General features: G+C 48.8%; 1 protein-coding gene across 3 annotated transcripts in view; it reads left to right on the top strand.

The window, feature by feature from the left end:
- Positions 1 to 17,724, top strand: part of THAP4 (THAP domain containing 4) — a 49,838-nt gene extending 32,114 nt beyond the window's left edge. For all 3 annotated transcript variants that reach the window (XM_035306380.3, XM_078329011.1, XM_035306382.3), the window contains 3 exons: positions 2,653 to 2,762; positions 3,726 to 3,829; positions 17,427 to 17,724. In XM_035306380.3, the coding sequence (XP_035162271.1) occupies positions 2,653 to 2,762; positions 3,726 to 3,829; positions 17,427 to 17,546 (334 nt within the window). In that variant the 3' untranslated portion in view covers positions 17,547 to 17,724. The remainder of the gene's footprint in view (positions 1 to 2,652; positions 2,763 to 3,725; positions 3,830 to 17,426) is intronic.
- The last annotated feature ends 1,026 nt before the right edge of the window (positions 17,725 to 18,750 follow it).

The following is an 18,750-nucleotide window of genomic DNA, read 5'->3' as shown; positions in this document are numbered from 1 at the left end:
TCCAGTCTGATCAAAGACAGACAAGGGCCAGGCGGGAACGTGTAAAAGGAACTTGTCCATCTATTTCAGAAAGGCGTCCTCTTGCCTGAGTGTGCAGCTGAGGCACAGTGTTGGTAAAAATGGTACTTGCTAGTTCTGTTCTATTTTTTGAGATATTAGGCTGACCACCAATTACAGGATTGTTAGTCCAAACATGAAAACAAAATTTATGCACCAAGGTCGATCATCCTGGCCAGTGCGGTGGCTCACACCTGTACTCCCAGCACTTTGGAGGCCGAGTCAGGAGGGCTGCTCGAGCTCAGTAGTTCAAGGCCAGCCTGGGCAACATAGTGAGACCTTGTCTCTACTGAAGAATAAATAAGTAATTAGCCAGGCATGGTGATGCATGCCTGTAGTCCCAGCTACTCAAGAAACTGAGGTGGGAGGATTGCTTGAACCCAGGGAGGGCCAAGGCTACAGTGAGCTGCGATCATACCACTGTACTCCAGCCTGGGTGACAGACCCTGTCTCAAAAAAAAAAGAAAAGAAAAGTTAGTCACTCAGTGTTACCAAAAATAATAGTGCACAGCTGTATTTTACACTTACCCCTGAGCTATTTGAGGTCACAAGGAAGCCGTTAGTATGTGGTTCTCATATTCTTACCATACAATAAAGCAAAAGTCCTTGAGGTCTCCCAGCCCCCTTCCCACCACCTTCACCCCACAGGTGGAGAAACTGCCAGCTTTTAAGCAGACAGCAGTGCAGGCCCCTGAGGTAGAGGAGAGCCACCAGCCATGGGGAGCGATTGACGAATCTGTATTTTTTAACTTGACAAGTAATACACAGTTTTTTTTAACGTTTAAACAAAGTGTAAATAAGAAGCAAACCCTTCCTTCCCCAGTCTCCATTACACAATTATGTGTTAAGAATCTTACTAAACCAGCTTGGTCCTATTTATATAACACCTGGCAGTTTGAGAACTGGGTATCTGGCTCTCGGACTCCCCAGCTCTGAGGCCCTCTGTCCCCTTTTAGAAGATCTCATTGTTTTAAAAAATATCTCATACTTTTTTATATTATTCTTGATTGAATGGATGAGGTGAAAGTAATATATCTGCACATAAACCAAAAGCTGAGAATTCTGGATAATACAAAATAACTTAGAACGATATAAAGCAGTCTTTTTTAAACTAGAGATTATGACCCACTAGAAGGCCAGAAGGTCAATTTTGTGACCAGCATTTGAAGAAAAATGAAGCAGAGTGTGTGATGGTGTGTATGTTTGTGTGCATGTCCTCGAATATGGTGTAAGTGTATTTCTTCGTCGGGGTTGTATTGGCATGTGCCATTGTATAAGGTAACACCATCACTAGCCCAGCAGGAGTTTATCCAGGCCGGGCGCGGTGGCTCATGCCTGTAATCCCAGCAGTTTGGGAGGCCATGGTGGGTGGATGGTGGATCACTTGAGCCCAGGAGTTCAAGACCAGCCTGGGCAACACAGTGAGACCCTGCCTTTAAAAAGTATATTTTTTAATTAGCTGGCCTGCTAATCCCAGCTACTCACAAGGCTGAGGCAGGAGAACCGCTTGAACTCAGGAGGCAGAGGTTGCAGTGAGCTGAGATCACACCACTGCACTCCAGCCTGGGCAACAGAGGGAGACTCCATCTCAAAAAAAAATTTTTTTTAATAATAAGTTTATCTTGGCTGGGTGTGATGGCTCACACCTGTAATCCCAGCACTTTGGGAGGCTGAGGCAGGCGGATCACTAGCAGTCAGGAGTTCGAGACCAGGCTGGCCCATGTGGTAAAATTGTGTCTCTACTAAAAAGAATACAAAAATTAGTTGGTGGTGCATGCCTGTAATCCCAGCTGCTCGGGAAGCTGAGGCAGGAGAATCACATGAACCCAAGAAGTGGAGGTTGCAGTGAGCTTCAGACCACACCACTGCACAGCAGCCAGGGTGACAGAGCAAAAAAAAGTGTATCTCTAAGAATCATAGAGGGGGATCCCCTGTAGCAACTCACAGGGTTGGTGAAACGATAAATGAGGCTTGTTTGGTTGGTTGGTGTTTTTGTTTTTATTTTTGTAGAAACAGGGTCTGTGTTACCGTCTCGAATTCATGGGCTCAAGAGATCTACCTGACTGGGCCTCGGGCAGTGCCAGCATGACAGACCTGAGTCTCCGTGTCAGTGGTTGTTTAACAATAGCCATGGGTTTTTACCCTCAGTTCAAGATGCAGGCGCCTGTCTTACTGTCGAAAATTTCCACTACTGATGAAGGGTGATAAGAAACCGTACCGTGACTCAGCACCTGTTCTGTTTCTTACCATAGGAGTTGATTAGATTCTTACACAAGAACATAGCTCAAAAGAGAAAGATTGTGTTAAGATGAGCTTTGCTGCTGGGAGTGCTTAGGGCTGACACTGAGAGGCTTGGGCTAACGGGCCTAGGGCAAGGGTATGCCCTGTGGTGATTAAGAACCAGTTCCCTCTTGAGGAGTCAAGGGTCAGCAGGGAAGACAGGCACAGCCAAAATGAGCAAGGTGGTGAAAGGGGCGGGCAGGCCTATGGGCATGGCTGGAGCAGGAGCAGCCGCCTGGACAGTCCTGGCGTCCACACAGCCCACGCCATCTCAGAGGCCAGTTCCAGGCTTCCCATCCCCAACTTCCCATCCAGGTTCAACTCCTTCCACCCGGACACACGCAAGCCGATGCACAGAGAGTGTGGCTTCATCCGCCTCAAGCCCGATACCAACAAGGTGGCCTTCGTCAGCGCCCAGAACACAGGTAAGGCCCGGCCTGCGGGGTTGGGGTGCTGGCTATGGGAGGCCACTGCCTGCGTCTTGAACAGGGGTGCGGGGAGCCCAGGTGCGACCCTGCTGGGGCACGTGCTGCTGGGGACCAGGGGCTGACCCTGAGTGTTGAGAGCAGTCGTGGGAGCCTGCGGGGCCATCTGTGTAGCTGCAGGGACCTCCTGTACCAGGTCGTGTGCTTGCAGCCCCGACCATGAGGCCCGTTTGTCCAAACAGAACATGATTTGTCCAGTGCTGCATCTGCAGAAATAGCCATCAGCTATGTGTGTTCATTAGGAATCACTGAAAACAGGCTCACGCCTGTAATCCCAGCACTTTGGGAGGCCGAGGCAGGTGGATCACTTGAGATCCGGACCTCAAGGCCAGCCTGGCCAACATGGTGAAACCCCATCTCTACTAAAAAGACAAAAATTAGCCACACATGGTGGTGCATGCCTGTAATCCCAGCTACTCCGAGAGGCTGAGGCAGGAGAATCACTTGAACCTGGGAGGCAGAGGTTGCAGTGAGCCAAGATAGTGCCACTGCACGCCAGCCTGGACAACAGATTGAGGCTTCATCTCAAAAAAGAAAAAACAGCCTGCGTGGCTCTAGATGAGTGTTTCTTCCTGGGCGTCCATGCCCACCTTCCACTCCTGCCGCTGCATATGCTGGGGGGGGTTCTGCCAGCCTGTTTGATGGGTGGAGGTGGGAGGGCTGGGGCCCAGGGCACCTCTGGAGAGGGTGGTCTTCCATAGAGCACCTGCTTGTGCTGTGAGGAGAGCTGTGGCTTTCCCTCTGTATCCACAGGGTGAAGTGGGAGGAGGAGAAATGCCGTTGCCACCACGGCTGCAGAGCTGGGGTCTCCTGTGGAGTCCTGGCTGGCAGCCGAGGAGAGCCAAGGCTGCCTCTCTGCGAGCCGAGCAGCTGCTGGGTGAGCTGACTGCCCTTCCCTTGCAGGTGTGGTGGAGGTGGAGGAAGGTGAGGTGAACGGGCAGGAGCTGTGCATCGCATCCCACTCCATCGCCAGGATCTCCTTCGCCAAGGAGCCCCACGTGGAACAGGTGAGCCCCGCCCCCAGTGCCCTCCTGTCTTGTGTTCGCAGAGGCTGTGGAGTCAGCCGCTTCCTCTTCATGAGGTAGTGCGCGTCTTGCCGTTTTGTCTCGCAGGCCTCCTTCATCTCATTCTTTTCCCTTCTCGGCCAGTCCCTGGGTGGACGTCCCCTGACACTGCCCACTCCTCAGCTGCTGGGCGGTTCCATTTCCAGGTTCGTTGCTTGTCACAAACATCCTTTTACATTTGGGTTGTCCACGTTCGCAGATAGATCCATGTCTGTTGATAAATTTTTCCCAGTTAGATTGCTGGACCAAAGGACAGATACATTTTAAATCTGACACACACTGTTCGATTGTATTTCTTCATGATTATTCTCCCACTGTCCCTTGCATGAGAGCGCCTGGGTCCCCACACCTTAGCAGCTTGGAATTTTTTCAGAATTTTGGTCTTTTCAAATCCGAGAAATAAAAGATGAAATCTCACTCATGTTTTGAACCAACTTGGAAGTGAGAGGGCTCATTCCCCGTGCTTGCTGGCCATTTGTGCTTCTTATTCAAAGTCTTGATGTTCAAAGTCTTTGCCTATTTATCTATTGTGCTTTTTTTTTTTTTTTTTTTTTTTTTTTTTGAGACAGAGTTTCGCTCTTATTACCCAGGCTGGAGTGCAATGGCGCAATCTCGGCTCACCACAACCTCCGCCTCCTGGTTCAGGCAATTCTCCTGCCTCAGCCTTCTGAGTAGCTGGGATTACAAGCAGGCGCCACCATGCCCAGCTAATTTTTTTTTTTGTATGTTTAGTAGAGATGGGGTTTCATTATGTTGACGAGGATGGTCTCTATCTGACCTCATGATTCACCCGCCTCGGCCTCCCAAAGTGCTGGGATTATAGGCGTGAGCCACCACACCCGGCCCTGGATTGTACTTTTTTTTTTTTTTTTTTATACAGAGTTTCGCTCTTGTTACCCAGGCTGGAGTGCAATGGCGCGATCTCGGCTCACCGCAACCTCCGCCTCCTGGGTTCAGGCAATTCTCCTGCCTCAGCCTCCCGAGTAGCTGGGATTACAGGCACGTGCCACCGTGCCCAGCTAATTTTTTGTATTTTTAGTAGAGATGGGGTTTCACCATGTTGGCCACAGTGGTCTCGATTTCTGGACCTCGTGATCCACCTGCCTCCGCCTCCCAAAGTGCTGGGATTACAGGCGTGAGCCACCGCGCCCGGCCCGATTGTGCTTTTTTAAAGGATTTGTGGGCGTTTTCTGTATTCCATGGCCATTCATCTGCTGCCTGCTTTATTTGCAACACTCATTTCCCTGGTCTGTGGCCTGGTGGACGGCGGGTTCTGCCCCACAAGTGCTCAGCTTTCCTGTCATTGCCTCCGGGCCGTTTCCTTTACAGTGTCTGGATTTGGGTTCTTGCTAAGCAAGTTGTCCACGCCACAGTGGCAAAAATAGTCTTTCATTTTCTTGTATTCTTACTGCTCTCCTTTTTACATTAACATGTAGACCTTTTAAATCTCTGTCAAATTGTTTTCTGAGTGATGCAGCGTGTAATTCTGACTTTTCCAGATGAGTGACACATTCATTGAATTCCATCCTGACCCCACAGATCTGAAAAGTCACACGTATGTTAAGCCACATTCACATAAATACAGGGGTCCATTTCCTTTTTCTTTTTTAAGAAGGAGTCTCCCTCTGTTGCCCAGGTTGGAGGGCAGCAGCATGATCTTGGCCCACTGCAGACTCCACCTCTAGGGTTCAAGTGATTCTCCTGCCTCAGTCTCTCAAATAGCTGGGATTACAGGTGCGTGCCACCATGCTTAGCTGCTTTGTATTTTTAGTAGAGATAGGGCTTTGCCATGTTAGCCAGGCTGGTTACACACTGCTGACCTCAGGTGATCTGACTGCCTCAGCCTCCCAAAGTGCTGGGATTGCAGGTGTGAGCCGCCGTGCCCGGCCCCGTTTCCACATCTTGTTTGCTCGTCCACTTCTTTACCAGTGACATACTTTTTAGCTCTCATGCATGCTCATGTAATGGAAAGTTTCCCACATTTTTTTCTCCAAATTTTCTTAGTCATTCTTAAGCATTTCCTCTTCTAGATGAACTTTTGAATAAACATCTCAAAGCTTATAAAATGTACATCAAGACTTCATTCAATACATGAATGAATTTGGGGAGAATTGACATCTTTTCATGGAGAGCAATATGCAGCAGCATGATAGTATATTATGGTGACTTTAGGTCATGTTTTGTGTATCTTAATATATAGAAAAGCTTTATTTCTTTATAGTTTTAGTCATATAGGCCTTGTACATTTTATGTTAGGGTAAATGCAAGTCCTTTATCATTTTTGTTGCTTGTACATAGAATTTTTTCCGTTCCATCTTCAAATTGGTTACTGATGGTTGTACAGACACTTCTGATTTCTCTGCGCTGACTGGGCCACTTGTGTAACTTGCAGCCAGCCAGGATCTTCCGCACAGCACGGATAGAACTGACATGAGTGATTGTTGCATGCTTGACCCCGACTCCAGTGGAAATACTTCTGTGTTTCACCACCTGTAAGATGCTCACTGTAGATTACTTACTGGTAGATAACATAGCCTTTTTTTTTTTTTTTGAGACAGACTCTTGCTTTGTTGCCCAGGCTGGAGTACAGTGGCACAGTCTTGGCTCACTGCAGCCTCCACCTCCCAGGTTCAAGCCATTCTCCTGCCTCAGCCTCCCAAGTAACTGGGACTACAGGCATGCAACACCACGCCCAGCTAATTTTTGTATTTTCACTAGAGATGGGGTTTCACCATGTTGGCCAGGTTGCTCTTGAACTCCTGACCTCAAATGATCCACCTGTCTTGGCCTCCTAAAGTGGTGGGATTACAGGTGTGAGCCACAACTACTCTCGGCTTTTTTTTTTTTTTTTTTTTTTTTTAGACAGAGGCTCACTCTTGTCGCCCAGGCTGGAGTACAGTGGGGTGTGATCTTGGCTTACCACAGCCTCTGCCTCCCAGGTTCAAGCAATTGTTCTGCTTCAGCCTCCTGAGTAATTGGGATTACAGGCTCGTACCACCACGCCCAGCTAATTTTTGTATTTTTAGTAGAGACAGGGTTTCACCATGTTGGCCAGGCTATTCTTGAACTCCTGACCTCAGATGATCCATCCGCCTTGGCGTCCCAGAATCCTGGGATTACAGGCATGAGTCACCACGCGCCACCCCAAGTTGCTTTTTAATTTTGTTTGTTTATTTTGATTCTGGATTTCGTCTTAGAGGCTTTCTTTAGTGGCATGATGTGTCTGGGGTCCCTCAGACCGCCCCCATCCAGGTTCACTAGGAGGCCTCACAGGATGTGGTGGGAGCTGACCTATTAAGCAGAAGGATGTGGAGCACAGTCAGCACAGGCCAGGGTGCGGGGCAGTCTGGAGGAAACAGGTGCAAGCCTGTGGGACGCGCTCCATTGCCCACCATCGCATTGTGTTGGTGCGTGTGAAATGTCCCAACCAGGGAAGCCCTTCAGAACCTCAGCGCCCAGGGCCGTTCCAGGGCTGGTCCTGCAGCAGCTTCTGCCTGCTTCTTGCTGCCGGTGTCTGGGCACCACCGAGGCCCACACGCTCGTGTCACCCTCTGTCAGTGGAGGGAGGCGCAGTCGCCTCAGAACAGGGAGCTGGTGGCGGAAGCTGGGGAGTGACCGCTGCCGCCTTGTTTGTGTCCATACACCTGACACTCAGCATGTCTCATGTATTTTTAACAGCTGTTTAAAGCTATAATGCAGGGCCAGGCGTGGTGGCTCACACTGTAATCCCAATACTTTGGGAGGCTGAGGTAGGTGGATCACCTGAGGTCAGGAATTCGAGACCAGCCTGGCCAACATGGTGAAACCCCATCTCTACTAAGAATATAAAAAAGTAGCCGGGCGTGGTGGCAGGCACCTGTAATCCCAGTTATTCGGGAGGCTGAGGCAGGAGAGTCACTTGAACCTGGGAGGCAGAGGTTGCAGTGAGCTGAGGTCTTGCCACTGCACTCCAGCCTGGGTGACAGAACAAGACTCCGTCTCGAAAAAAAGATATAGTGCAAAAAAGGAAAAAAAAGGTACTCACATGCTATTCAGATCGCTTGAAGTATGCGATTCTGTCTTTAGTATATTCACAGCACAATTAATTTTAGAATATTTATCTTTTGTGGCACAATCATGACTCACTGCAGCTTCAACCCCCCTGGGCTCAGGTGATCCTCCCATGTCAGCCTCCCAAGTAGCTGGGACTACAAAGGGACACCACCACGCCTGACTTTTTTAGTTCGTTTTTGTTTTTGTGTTTGAGAGGGTCTTGTTCTGTCACCTAGGCTGGAATACAGGAGCAAGATCTCAGCTCACTGCAACCTCTGCCTCCCAGGCTTGAGTGACCCTTACACCTCACCTTCCTGAGTAGCTGGGGGGCCACAGGTGTGCACCACCACGCACAGCTTTTTTTTTTTTTTTTTGCATTTTTTGTATTTTGTATGTTTAGTATTTTTTTGTATTTTTGTATTTTTTTTGTATTTTAGTAGGGTCTTGCCACATTGCCCAGGCAGGTCTTGAACTCCTAAGCTAAAGAAATATACCTGCCTGGGCCTCCCAGAGTGCTGGGATTATAGACATGAGCCACCACAAACAGCTAATTCTTTGGTATTTTTTGTAGAGACAGGGTTTTCCCATGTTGCCCAGGCTGGTCTCGAACTCCTGGGCTTAAGCAGTCCAGGAGACAGGATCTTGGTCTCCCAAAGTGCTGGGATTACAGGTGTGAACCATGACCCCTGGCCAGAACGTTTTTCATACCCCAAAAAGACACCTGGTGCCCTTTAGCTGTCAGTCCCAACTTCCATCTCCTCCAGCCTCGGGCTCTCATTCATCTACCTTCTGTCTCTGCAGATTTGCCTGTCCTGAGCATTTCATATAATTGGGGACATGTGTTCTTTTGTGACTGTCACTTAGTGTAAGGCTTCCAAGGTGCATCCAACTTGCAGCATGCCTCAGGCTTCACTCCTTTTCATGGCTAAGTAATACTCCATTGATGATGTGCTATATTTTGTTTATCCATTCCTCATTGATGGGCAAGCTGGTTGGCACTGAATCTTGGCTATTAATAGTAATACCGTGCCTCTCGTGGTGGCTGACGCCTGTAATTCCCACACTTTGTGGGGCTGAACCAGGAGGATCACTTGAGCCAGGGGTTAAAGACCAGCCTGGGCAATATAGCAAAACCTGTTTCTACAAAAATGGCCGGGCTTGGGGGCATATGTCTGTAGTCCCAGCTACTTGAAGGGTGAGGTGGGAGAATCACTTGAGCCTGGGAGCTGGAGGTTGCAGTGAGCAGTGACTGTGCCCCTGCACTGCAGCCTGGGTGACAGAGTGAGATCCTGCCTCAGACTAAAATGAAATAACACTGAGTTGCCACTGAAGCACTGCTGCTCATGGAGATACTCAGGCCGTGCCACAGAGCTTTTGTGGGGCATAGGCAGGCGGCTCGCCAGTCCCCGGTGCTGCCTTCCTGGGTCGGCTGCATCAGTTAGTTACCCGTGTGCATCTGATTCCAGCCCTTGGTGTTCTGTGGCTCTGTGCCCACCTCCTCTTTCTTCTGTGGATTCACGCTGTGGAAAGCACTCCTTCACTGCTGTTCTAGTAGGGGCCGTGCAGGAGCCACAGCGCCGTGCTCAGCTGGGAAGCTTCACCTCAGAGCTCTGCCAGGTTACTGTGTGAGCAAGATTTTCATTTTCTTTTTTAAAAAAGTAATTTTGTTTTGTTTTGTTTTTTTAAAACGGAACGCCCAGGCTGGACTGCAGTGGTGCCATCTCAGCTCACTGCACCCTCTGCCTCCTGGGTTCAAGCCATTCTCTGCCTCTACCTCCCAGGGTCAAGCAGTTCTCTGCCTCTGCCTCCAGAGTAGCTGGGACGACAGGCACCCGCCATCACCCCAGGCTAACTTCTGTATTTTTAGTAGAGATGGGGTTTCACCATCTTGGCCAGGGTGGTCTTGAACTCCTGACCTCGTGATCCACCTGCCTTGGCCTCCCAAATGCTGGGTGTGAGCCACCATGCCTGGCTTTTTTTTTTAGACAAAGCCTTACACTGTCACCCAGGCTGGAGTGCAGCAATGCTATTATGGCTTACTGCACCCTCCACCTCCTGGGCTCAAGTGATTCTCCCATGTCAGCTTCCCAAGTAGCTGGGACTATATGCGTGCACCAACACTCCTAGCTAATTTTTGTATTTTTAGTAGAGGTGAGATCTCACTGTGTTGCTCAGACTGGTCTCAAACTCCTGGCCTCAAGTGATCCACCCGCCTCAGCTTCCCAAAGTGCTGTGGTTATAGGTGTGAGCACTGGGCCTGGTCAGTTTTCCTCTGAAGATATGTGATGTTTGGGATGACTGTTTCTCTGTAGCATGAGGCAGCAGTCCCATTTTCCCTGTTTCCCCATGCAGACATCCTGTGGGCGTTGTTAGGTACTGCGGCCCCTCTGACTGCTGTTTGAGGCATTTTACCTCTTTGGCTGTCAGGATTGATGCTGCCGTCTGTGGCCTTGGACACATGGGTCCAGAGGCACCTGGTTTTTCCCCCTTGCTCTGGAGGAGTGGGCTGGAGCCTTTTGAAGAGGGCGAGGCTTGCCCTGAGGAAGTGAGGCCTTCCCTTAGCTGCTCTGTGGCATCTAGGGAATCAGGCGGGCTGGGAACAGATGTGTGAGTGTCTTTGTTCTCTGTGTGAGTGTTGGTGGGCATGGCCCAGACTGCCAACCCCACAGAGGGTGGCGATACCTTCGTGAGCTATGTAGGGAGCCTGAGCTGCTGAGGGTCCCTGGCCAGCTTGCCCCTAGGACAGCTTGTCGCTCATGTCCGGTGACTGAGCAAATGGTGGCAGACCCCAGGGGAGAACTGAGCATGTTGGAAGAGGCTTGTGTGACTTGGGGAGGGTCTGAGGGGTCCCCAGGCCCGCCCCTGAGCTGCACCTTCCCTGTGCTGTCTGTCTGTGCTTCATAACTGTGGGGCCCCGTGCAGTCTGTGCATTTGCCTTGTAGCAACCCTGAGGAGAGGCAGGTCCAGGCCCAGGCCCTGTTTTATAGTAAGGCTCAGAGAGGCCTCCTCCCCTTCCTGCCTTATGTGGGTGGCTCTGGATCTAGCTTTGCAGGCTGGGCTGCCGCAGGTGACCTGGGAGCCTGAGCATCTCTTCACGTCATTGCTGGGTCTTCCTCCATCGAGGTGCCTGTCCAGGCCTGGTGACCATTTTCCACTGTGCCTTTTCTGGCTGACCTGTCAGAGCTCTTTATGTAATGTGAATAAAGCTCTAGTTAAATGTGTTGCAAATAGCTTTTTTGCTCTGTGATTATCTTTTGACTTTTACACACTGTTCTTGAAGAACAGAGGTTCTTGGTTTTATGTGGTTCAGTTTGCCAGTGTCTTCTTTTATGGGTTCTGTTTTTTGTTTTGTTTTGTTTTTTTTGAAATGGAGTCTCGCTCTGTAGCTCAGGCTGGAGTGCAGTGGTGCATCTCAGCTCACTGCAACCTCCGCCTCCCGGGTCCCGGTTCAAGCAATTCTCCTGCCTCAGCCTCCCAAGTAGCTGGGATTACAGGCAAGAGCCACCATGTCCAGCTAATTTTTGTATTTTTTAGTAGAGACAGGGTTTCACCATGTTGGCCACTCTGGTCTGGAACTCCTGACCTCATGATCCGCCCCCTTCGGCCTCCCAGAGTGCTGGGATTATAGCTGTGAGCCACCAAAGTGCTGGATCACAGCTGTGGGCCACTGCGCCCGGCCGGATTCTGTTTTAATGCCTTAGTTAAGCGTTCTTTCATTACTAACAGGTCAAAATATGTATTCTAAGTGTTTCTGGATGCTTCACAGTTCAAACTAAAAGTCTTTCCTTTAGGTGATTAATCCACCTGGGATTGATTTTGTTTGTGATGTGAGGTGGTGTCCCTCTCTCTGTTCTCAGATGAGGACCAGCTGCCCTGCACCCTGCTGTTCACCCACACGCTCGCCCCCAAGCCCCTCAGCACCCTTCATCACTCTCTCCTTGGTTCCAGGTGGTCTCTTCTTCAATCCCTGTGCCAGTACCACCCTATCTTCATTATCATGGCCTCTACTTTTTAAAAATCGCTTCTATTGATGTATACTTTCCATGCACTAAATCCGCACACTTCAAGTGTACAGTTTGATGCATTTGGACAAGCACATATAGTCTTATAACGCTGCCCCAGTCAAGACTGAGAACAGTTCCAGCGCCCTATGAAGTTCCTATGCTTGGCAGGCGGCCCCTGCTGCCTTCTCACAGCCCCCCGCCGGACTCTGCCACTGCAGACAGAGCAGTTGTGCATGTTCTAGCGCTGATCAGCAGCAGCTCGGGCTCTGTTTCCCGCCTCTTCCCTCACTGACACGATCTCGACATTCACGCTTGCTGCTGTGTGTGCTGCGTCTGCTCGTTGCTGCATGGTGGTCTGCCAGTGAGTGCGTCAGTTTTGTCTATCCTGTTGTTGGATGTTTATTTAATTTGTTTCCGGTTCCGGGCTGTTCTGAGTAACGCCGTCAGCACTGTAAGCATTCATAGACCTGACTGTGTGGACGCATGTTTTTGTTTCTCTTGGGTGCATAGCTGTTGGCTTCTGTGGTAAGCACCAGTCTCTTCCAGAGTGGCTGTCCCACTTGACAGCCCAGCAAGGTTGGCCTTTGAGTTTTATCCTGGACACTGTGAGGTGGTATTTCATTGTGATGCTAATTTGCACTTCCCTGCTGAGTAATGATGCTGCTCATCTTTTTGTCGTACATATTTGCCACTGTGTTCCTCGCTTTGTGAAACGAACGTTCAGCTCTTTTGCCCGTTTGAGCGTTGTTTGTTATTCCTGAGCTGTAAGAGTCTGTTGTGGATTCTGGGTGTAAGTCCTTTATCAGGTGCACGTGACAACACCATATTCCTCTTCTCCTTGCCTTTCTGTTTCCTAGACAGTTCCTTTTGAAGAACCAAACTTTTTTTTTTTTTTTGAGATGGAGTTTCTCTCTTGTTGCTCAGGCTGGAGTGCAATGGCACAATCTCAGCTCACTGCCACCTCTACGTCCCAGGTTCAAGCGATTCTCCTGCCTCAGCCTCCCAAGTAGCTGGAATTACAGGCATCTGCCACGATGCCTGGCTGATTTTTTGTACTTTTAGTAAAGACGGGGTTTCACCATGTTGGCCAGTCTGGTCTCGAACTCTTGACATGAGGTGATCCACCTGCTTCAGCCTCCTAAAGTGCTGGGATTACAGGTGCAAGCCCACCATGCCCAGTCTAGAACCAAATGTTTTAATTTTGACCATTTTTTCTTCTCTAGTTAGTGCTTTTTGTGTCCTGTCTTAAAATTTTTTACTTAGCCCAGGTTACAGAGATTTTCACCTGCATTTTCTTTAAAAAGGTTTATAGTTTTCCTTTTACTTTAATGTATATGCTATTTGGAATTACCATTTCTGTGTGGTGTGAGGTAGTAGTCGTTTTTTCTGTTTTCCCTCATACAGATAATCTCATTTTCCAGCACCGTTTGTTGAAAAGAGACCCTTAATTGGTTGAAGTGTGGTGCTTTTGTCGAAAACTGACGCACTTTGTGTGTGTGGCTCTTCTCCAGGACCTTCTTCTGTCACAGTCACCTCCGTTTCCATCTCTGTAACTGTTACCATGCTGTCTTAATCACTGTAGCTTTATATTAAATTAGGTGAGAGAAGTTACCCAACTTTTCTTTTTTTTTCCTAAAATTTTTTTGATATCCTAGGACCCTTTGCATTTCCATATGAATTTCAGAATCAGCTTGTCAGTTTCTAGAAAAATTATCATTGGAATTAATTGAATTTCTCAATTAATTTGGGAAAAAGGGCCATCTTAGGCTAAATGAGTCCTCCAGTCCAGTGCCATGGTAAAGTGCTCTGTTTATTTAGATCAGTCTCATCCTACATTTTCTTGTAGTTTTCAATGTATTTGTTTTCCACACATTTTGCTAAATTTATTGCTAAGTATTTTGTGGTTTTGACTATAAATGATTTTTTAATTTTCCAATTGTTGCAAGTATATAGAAGTAGAATGGCTGTTGTATATTGATCTTGTATCATGTGACTTTATTAAATTCATTCATTTCTGTAGTTTGTTTCTTTCTTTTTTCTATCTTCTGCCTTTCCTTCCCTCCCTCCCCTCTGCTCCCCTCCCTTCCCTTCCTTCCATTTCTTTCCTCCCTTCTTTCCTTTTTCCTTCCTTCTTCCTTTCTTTCCTTTCCTTTCCCTTCCCTCCCCTCCTCCCTTCTTCCTTTCTTTCCTTTCCCTCCCTCCCTTTCTCCCTTCCTCCCTTCTTCCTTCCTTCTTCCTTTCTTTCCTTTCCCTCCCTCCCTTTCTCCCTTCCTTCCTTCTTCCTTTCCTTTCTTTCAATAAAGACAGGGTCTTGCTATGTCACCCAGGCTGGAGAATAGTGGCTATTCTCTAGTGATTTTTCTTTTTTTGAGATGGAGTTTTGCTCTTGTTGCTGAGGCTGGAGTGGAGTGGCACCATCTTGGCTCACTGCAACCTCTGCCTCCTGGGTTCAAGCGATTCTGCTGCCTCAGCCTACCGAGTAGCTGGGATTACAGGCATGTGCCACCACACCCGGCTCATTTTTTAGAGGTTTTTTTTCTTTGAACAGGGTTATTTAGGGATATGTTACTTATTTTCCAAATATTTGAGAATTTTTTAATAGATTATATTGCTAAGGATTTCTAATTCCATTTTATAAGGCCCAGACAGTATACTCTCTAATATTTTTCTCTGTTAAAAAATGTTTGAGACTTAGTTTGTGCCCTAGTATATACCCTGACTTCATGAACGTTTCATGTACACTTAACGAATGTAGCATTCTGTAGTTACAAACGTCCCCTCCGCAAGCTGGACACCCCGGGATGCCAGTGTCATGGCTCAGTCCAAGTCCAAAGGCCTCAGAACCAGGGAGGCTGATGGTGTCACTCTCAGTCCCGGGCCAAAGGCCTCAGAGCCCTGATGAGCGAAGAGGTGCTGGTGACATCCCGGAGTCCAGAGATTGGGGGCCTGGAGCTGTTCCAAGGCAGGGGAGGAGAGTGTATCCCAGCTCCAGCAAACAGATGGACATACCCACCTGGTCTTTGTCTTTGCCCTCTCTGGGCCCCCGGCCTGTTGGATGCTGCCAACCCTCACTGAGGGCAGATTCTCCTCACATGGTCGGTCACCTCTGGAAACACCCACAATAATCGTTTGCTGGGTTTCTGGGTATTCCTTGATCTAGTCAGTTTGACCCTAAAATTAGCCGTTACACTCACCCCCACCCCTGGTTGCTTTCAAGTTTCTATTCTTGCCTATGAGTATCAGCCAAAGTTTTGCTATGACATAACTAGAACTTGTGGCTTTATATATTTCTTTAGGCTCAGAAAATTGTCCGTGATCTGTTCAAATATTGCTTGTGTTCCATCTTCTTTCCTGTCTTCTCCTGGGTGTCTGATTACACATGTGTTCAATCTTTTGCAGTTTTCAGTGTGTCCCTTACGCTTTCATCCATATTTTCCATGCTTCTCTAAGCCTCAATCTGGATATTTCCTAATGATCATTTTCCAGTTTACTAATCCTTTCTTCATCTTTGCCTAGTCTGCTGTTTATTTTACTATTGGATCCTTCATTTGAGTTATTATGTTTTACAGTTAAAGAATTTCTATTTTAGTCTTTATGATAAATTCTCATCATCTGCTGAAATCAACACCAGTATTGTCATCCCCTGGGTCAGGGTTGGGGAGGCGCCAAATCCTGTTTTTTCTTTTCATCTTATGTCCTTGGAAGCCAAGGAGTTTTTCTTGGATTCTAGACATTATATATGAAAAATTGGGCCAGGTGCAGTGGCTCACACCTGTAATCCCAGCACTTTGGGAGGCTGAGTTGGGCAGATCACGAGGTCAAGAGGTAGAGACCATCCTGGTCAACATAGTAAAACCCTGTCTCTACTAACAATACAACAACAAAAAAATTAACTGGATGTGGTGACGTGCGCCTGTAGTCCCAGCTACTCAGGAGGCTGAGAATTGCTTGAACCCAGGAGGCGGAGGTTGCAGTGGGCTGAGATTGCGCCATGGCACACTCCATCCTGGGCGACAGAGGGAGACTCCATCTCAAAAAAAAAAGAGAGAGAAAAAGAAAAAAATTGTACAGATGACTGGAGGCTTCCCTCATCAAAGAGCAGTCTGTGCTTCTGCCTGAGACGGACAGACCGTGTTCAGTAGAGACTGGGCTGTTTTGAAAACGGACTTCCCAGCCCGCTCCTGGTTAACCCTTAGTCCTTGGATGGGGCCCTTCAGGGATCCCACCCCAAGCTGGGTGCTTCCTTTTTTTTGAGACAGTCTTTCTCTGTTGCCAGGCTGGACTGCAGTGGCGTGATCTTGACTCACTGCAACTTCTGCCTCCTGGGTTCAAGTAATTCCTTCCCCTCAGCCTCCCGAGTAGCTGGGACCACAGGCGCGCGCCACCATCCCGGCTAATTTTTTTGTATTTTAGTAGAGATGGACTCTTACCACGTTGGCCAGGATGGTCTTGATCTCCTGACCTCATGATATGCCCTGGGATTACAGGCCTGAGCTACACACCTAGCCGGGCCTCTCCTTCTAGACGGACACTGGATTCCAGCTTTTGTCCCTCTGGCTCCATGAGTTCAAGCAGGCCCCACTCAGCTTCTCAGCCTTGTAGCTACCACAGCCCTCTCAGCCTCCACCACTTGAACCCCTGGATTTCCAGGCATCAGGGCCAGTTGCTCCAAATTGGGTCTCACCTCTGCACTTCCTTCTCCCTGGGGCACTGGTCCTCACCGTGTTGGTGGCTCTCTGACACCTTTAAATAAACTTCTTAAAATCTGGGTTGTTATGTACAAGAGGGTTGGTCAGTTACACAGCAGTCACCCATGGCCAGAAGCAGAACTCCGTTTCATCCACTTCTGGCCAACCCCACCTGACCTCCCACACTTCTGGGACAATAGAGAGACAGTGCCCATCAGAGGGTTGTCTGCTGACAGTGGCCACTCTCACAGTCTGCTGGCAAACGGCTCAGGCACATAGGGCTGACTCATTCGGGCATTAGCTGCTATAGGCTTGGGTTCTTGGAAACAGCCACTGTAATTTATTCTCATGAATTTCGGTTCCAAAGATGGTGTTTCTGAGCTTTCCAGGAACACATTGGACGTCAGTGAAAGTGGGAGGCAATGGAGAGGGGGCAGCATTGGAAGCTCAGCGTTTGTCTGATCGGGTATATAATTTGTAGTGACCCCAAAAAAGGTGACTTCTCCCATCCAAGTACTAACCAGGTGCGACCCTCCTTAGTTTCCAAGGCCAGACGAGATCAGGCACCTTCAGGGGGGTATGTCCGTCGACAAAAAAGGTGACTTCTAAATAAACTGAGATGAGACCAATCCGTGTCCACTTGGTGGTCTTCTGGAGGCAGCTGAGGGGCCCTGGACTGTGTGTCCGTCCTCCCCTGGCAGGGACACTGCCTGGCTCACAGCCTGTGGTGTGTGTGTGACATGCAGTGGGCACACAGGCTTTTGTTGAATCTTTTGAAGATAAAACTAAGGTGTTATGTTTTATTCTCCTGCTCAGATTACCCGGAAGTTCAGGCTGAATTCTGAAGGCAAACTTGAACAGACAGTCTCCATGGCAACCACTACACAGCCAATGACCCAGCATCTTCACGTCACCTACAAGAAAGTGACCCTGTAACCTAGAGTTTCGGGAGCCCTCAGGAGGGCCTGGCTACCGCGTCTCAACGGTTCAGCTCCTCGGCAGACAGTCCCTGCAGCAGAAGTGGGTGTGGCCGTGAGCCTCTCCAGGCTCAAGAGTGTTGTCCAGAAAGTCCTGTACTGGCATAGAAAAACCAAATAAAAGGCCTTTATTTTTATGGCTGAGGATTTTGAATATTATCACTTGTGTAGGCTGTACATTTTTTTATCTGCTGATGTTTGTTTTCCAAAGTCTTCCCTAAGAAATTAAGAAGGGGGCCTGGCACGGTGGCTCACGCCTGCAGTCCCAGCACTTTGGGAAGCCAAGGCAGGTGGCTTATCTGAGGTCAGGAGTTCAAGACCAGCCTGGCTAACATGATGAAACCCCGTCTCTACTAAAAATACAAAAAACTAGCCTGGTGTGGTGGCATGTGCCTGTAATCCCAGCTACTTGGGAGGCTGAGGTAGGAGAATCCCCTGAACCCGGGAGGTGGAGGTTGCAGTGAGTGTAGGGTAGGTTGGGTTACCCTGAAGTACGGTTCATACTAGAAAGGCAGCATAAACAATTCTTTCCCTTTAATGTTCACTTTTTGGAGTAAGAATGTCCTGGCACCCTCAGTGGTGCCCAACGGACTGAGAGTTCCCCATGCCACTGCACTGACCCCTCCCCGCATCCCTCCTCGTGTTACACACTTAATACTCTCGTGCGTACAGTCTGTCCTCAGTATCCACAGGGTGCGTCACAGGACCCACACGGATGCCAAAATCAGATGCCTGAGGCCCTCGTGTGAACGGCGTGGGATTTGCCTGCACCTACGCACGTCCTCACGTACCGTAAGTCACCTCTAGGCTGCCTCTAACACCTGATACAGTGAAAATGCACTGTAAACAGCTGTTACACCATATTTTTTTGGTGTGTTTTTTATTGTGGGCTTTGGGAGTATTTTTTTACACACAGTTGAATCCACGATTTTTTTTTTTTTTGAGACAGAGTTTCGCTCTTGTTGCCCAGGCTGGAGTGCAGTGGCGCGATCTCGGCTCACCGCAACCTCCACCTTCTGGGTTCAAGCAATTCTCCTGCCTCAGCCTCCCGAGTAGCTGGGACTACAGGCATGCGCCACCATGCTCAGCTAATTTTTGTATTTTTAGTAGAGACGGGGTTTCACCATGTTGACCCAGGATGGTCTCGATCGCTTGACCTCATG

The sequence above is a fragment of the Callithrix jacchus genome, chromosome 6 (assembly GCF_049354715.1).
Source record: "Callithrix jacchus isolate 240 chromosome 6, calJac240_pri, whole genome shotgun sequence".
Classification (NCBI taxonomy): domain Eukaryota; kingdom Metazoa; phylum Chordata; class Mammalia; order Primates; family Cebidae; genus Callithrix; species Callithrix jacchus.
This window is presented reverse-complemented; position numbering and strand designations above follow the sequence as displayed.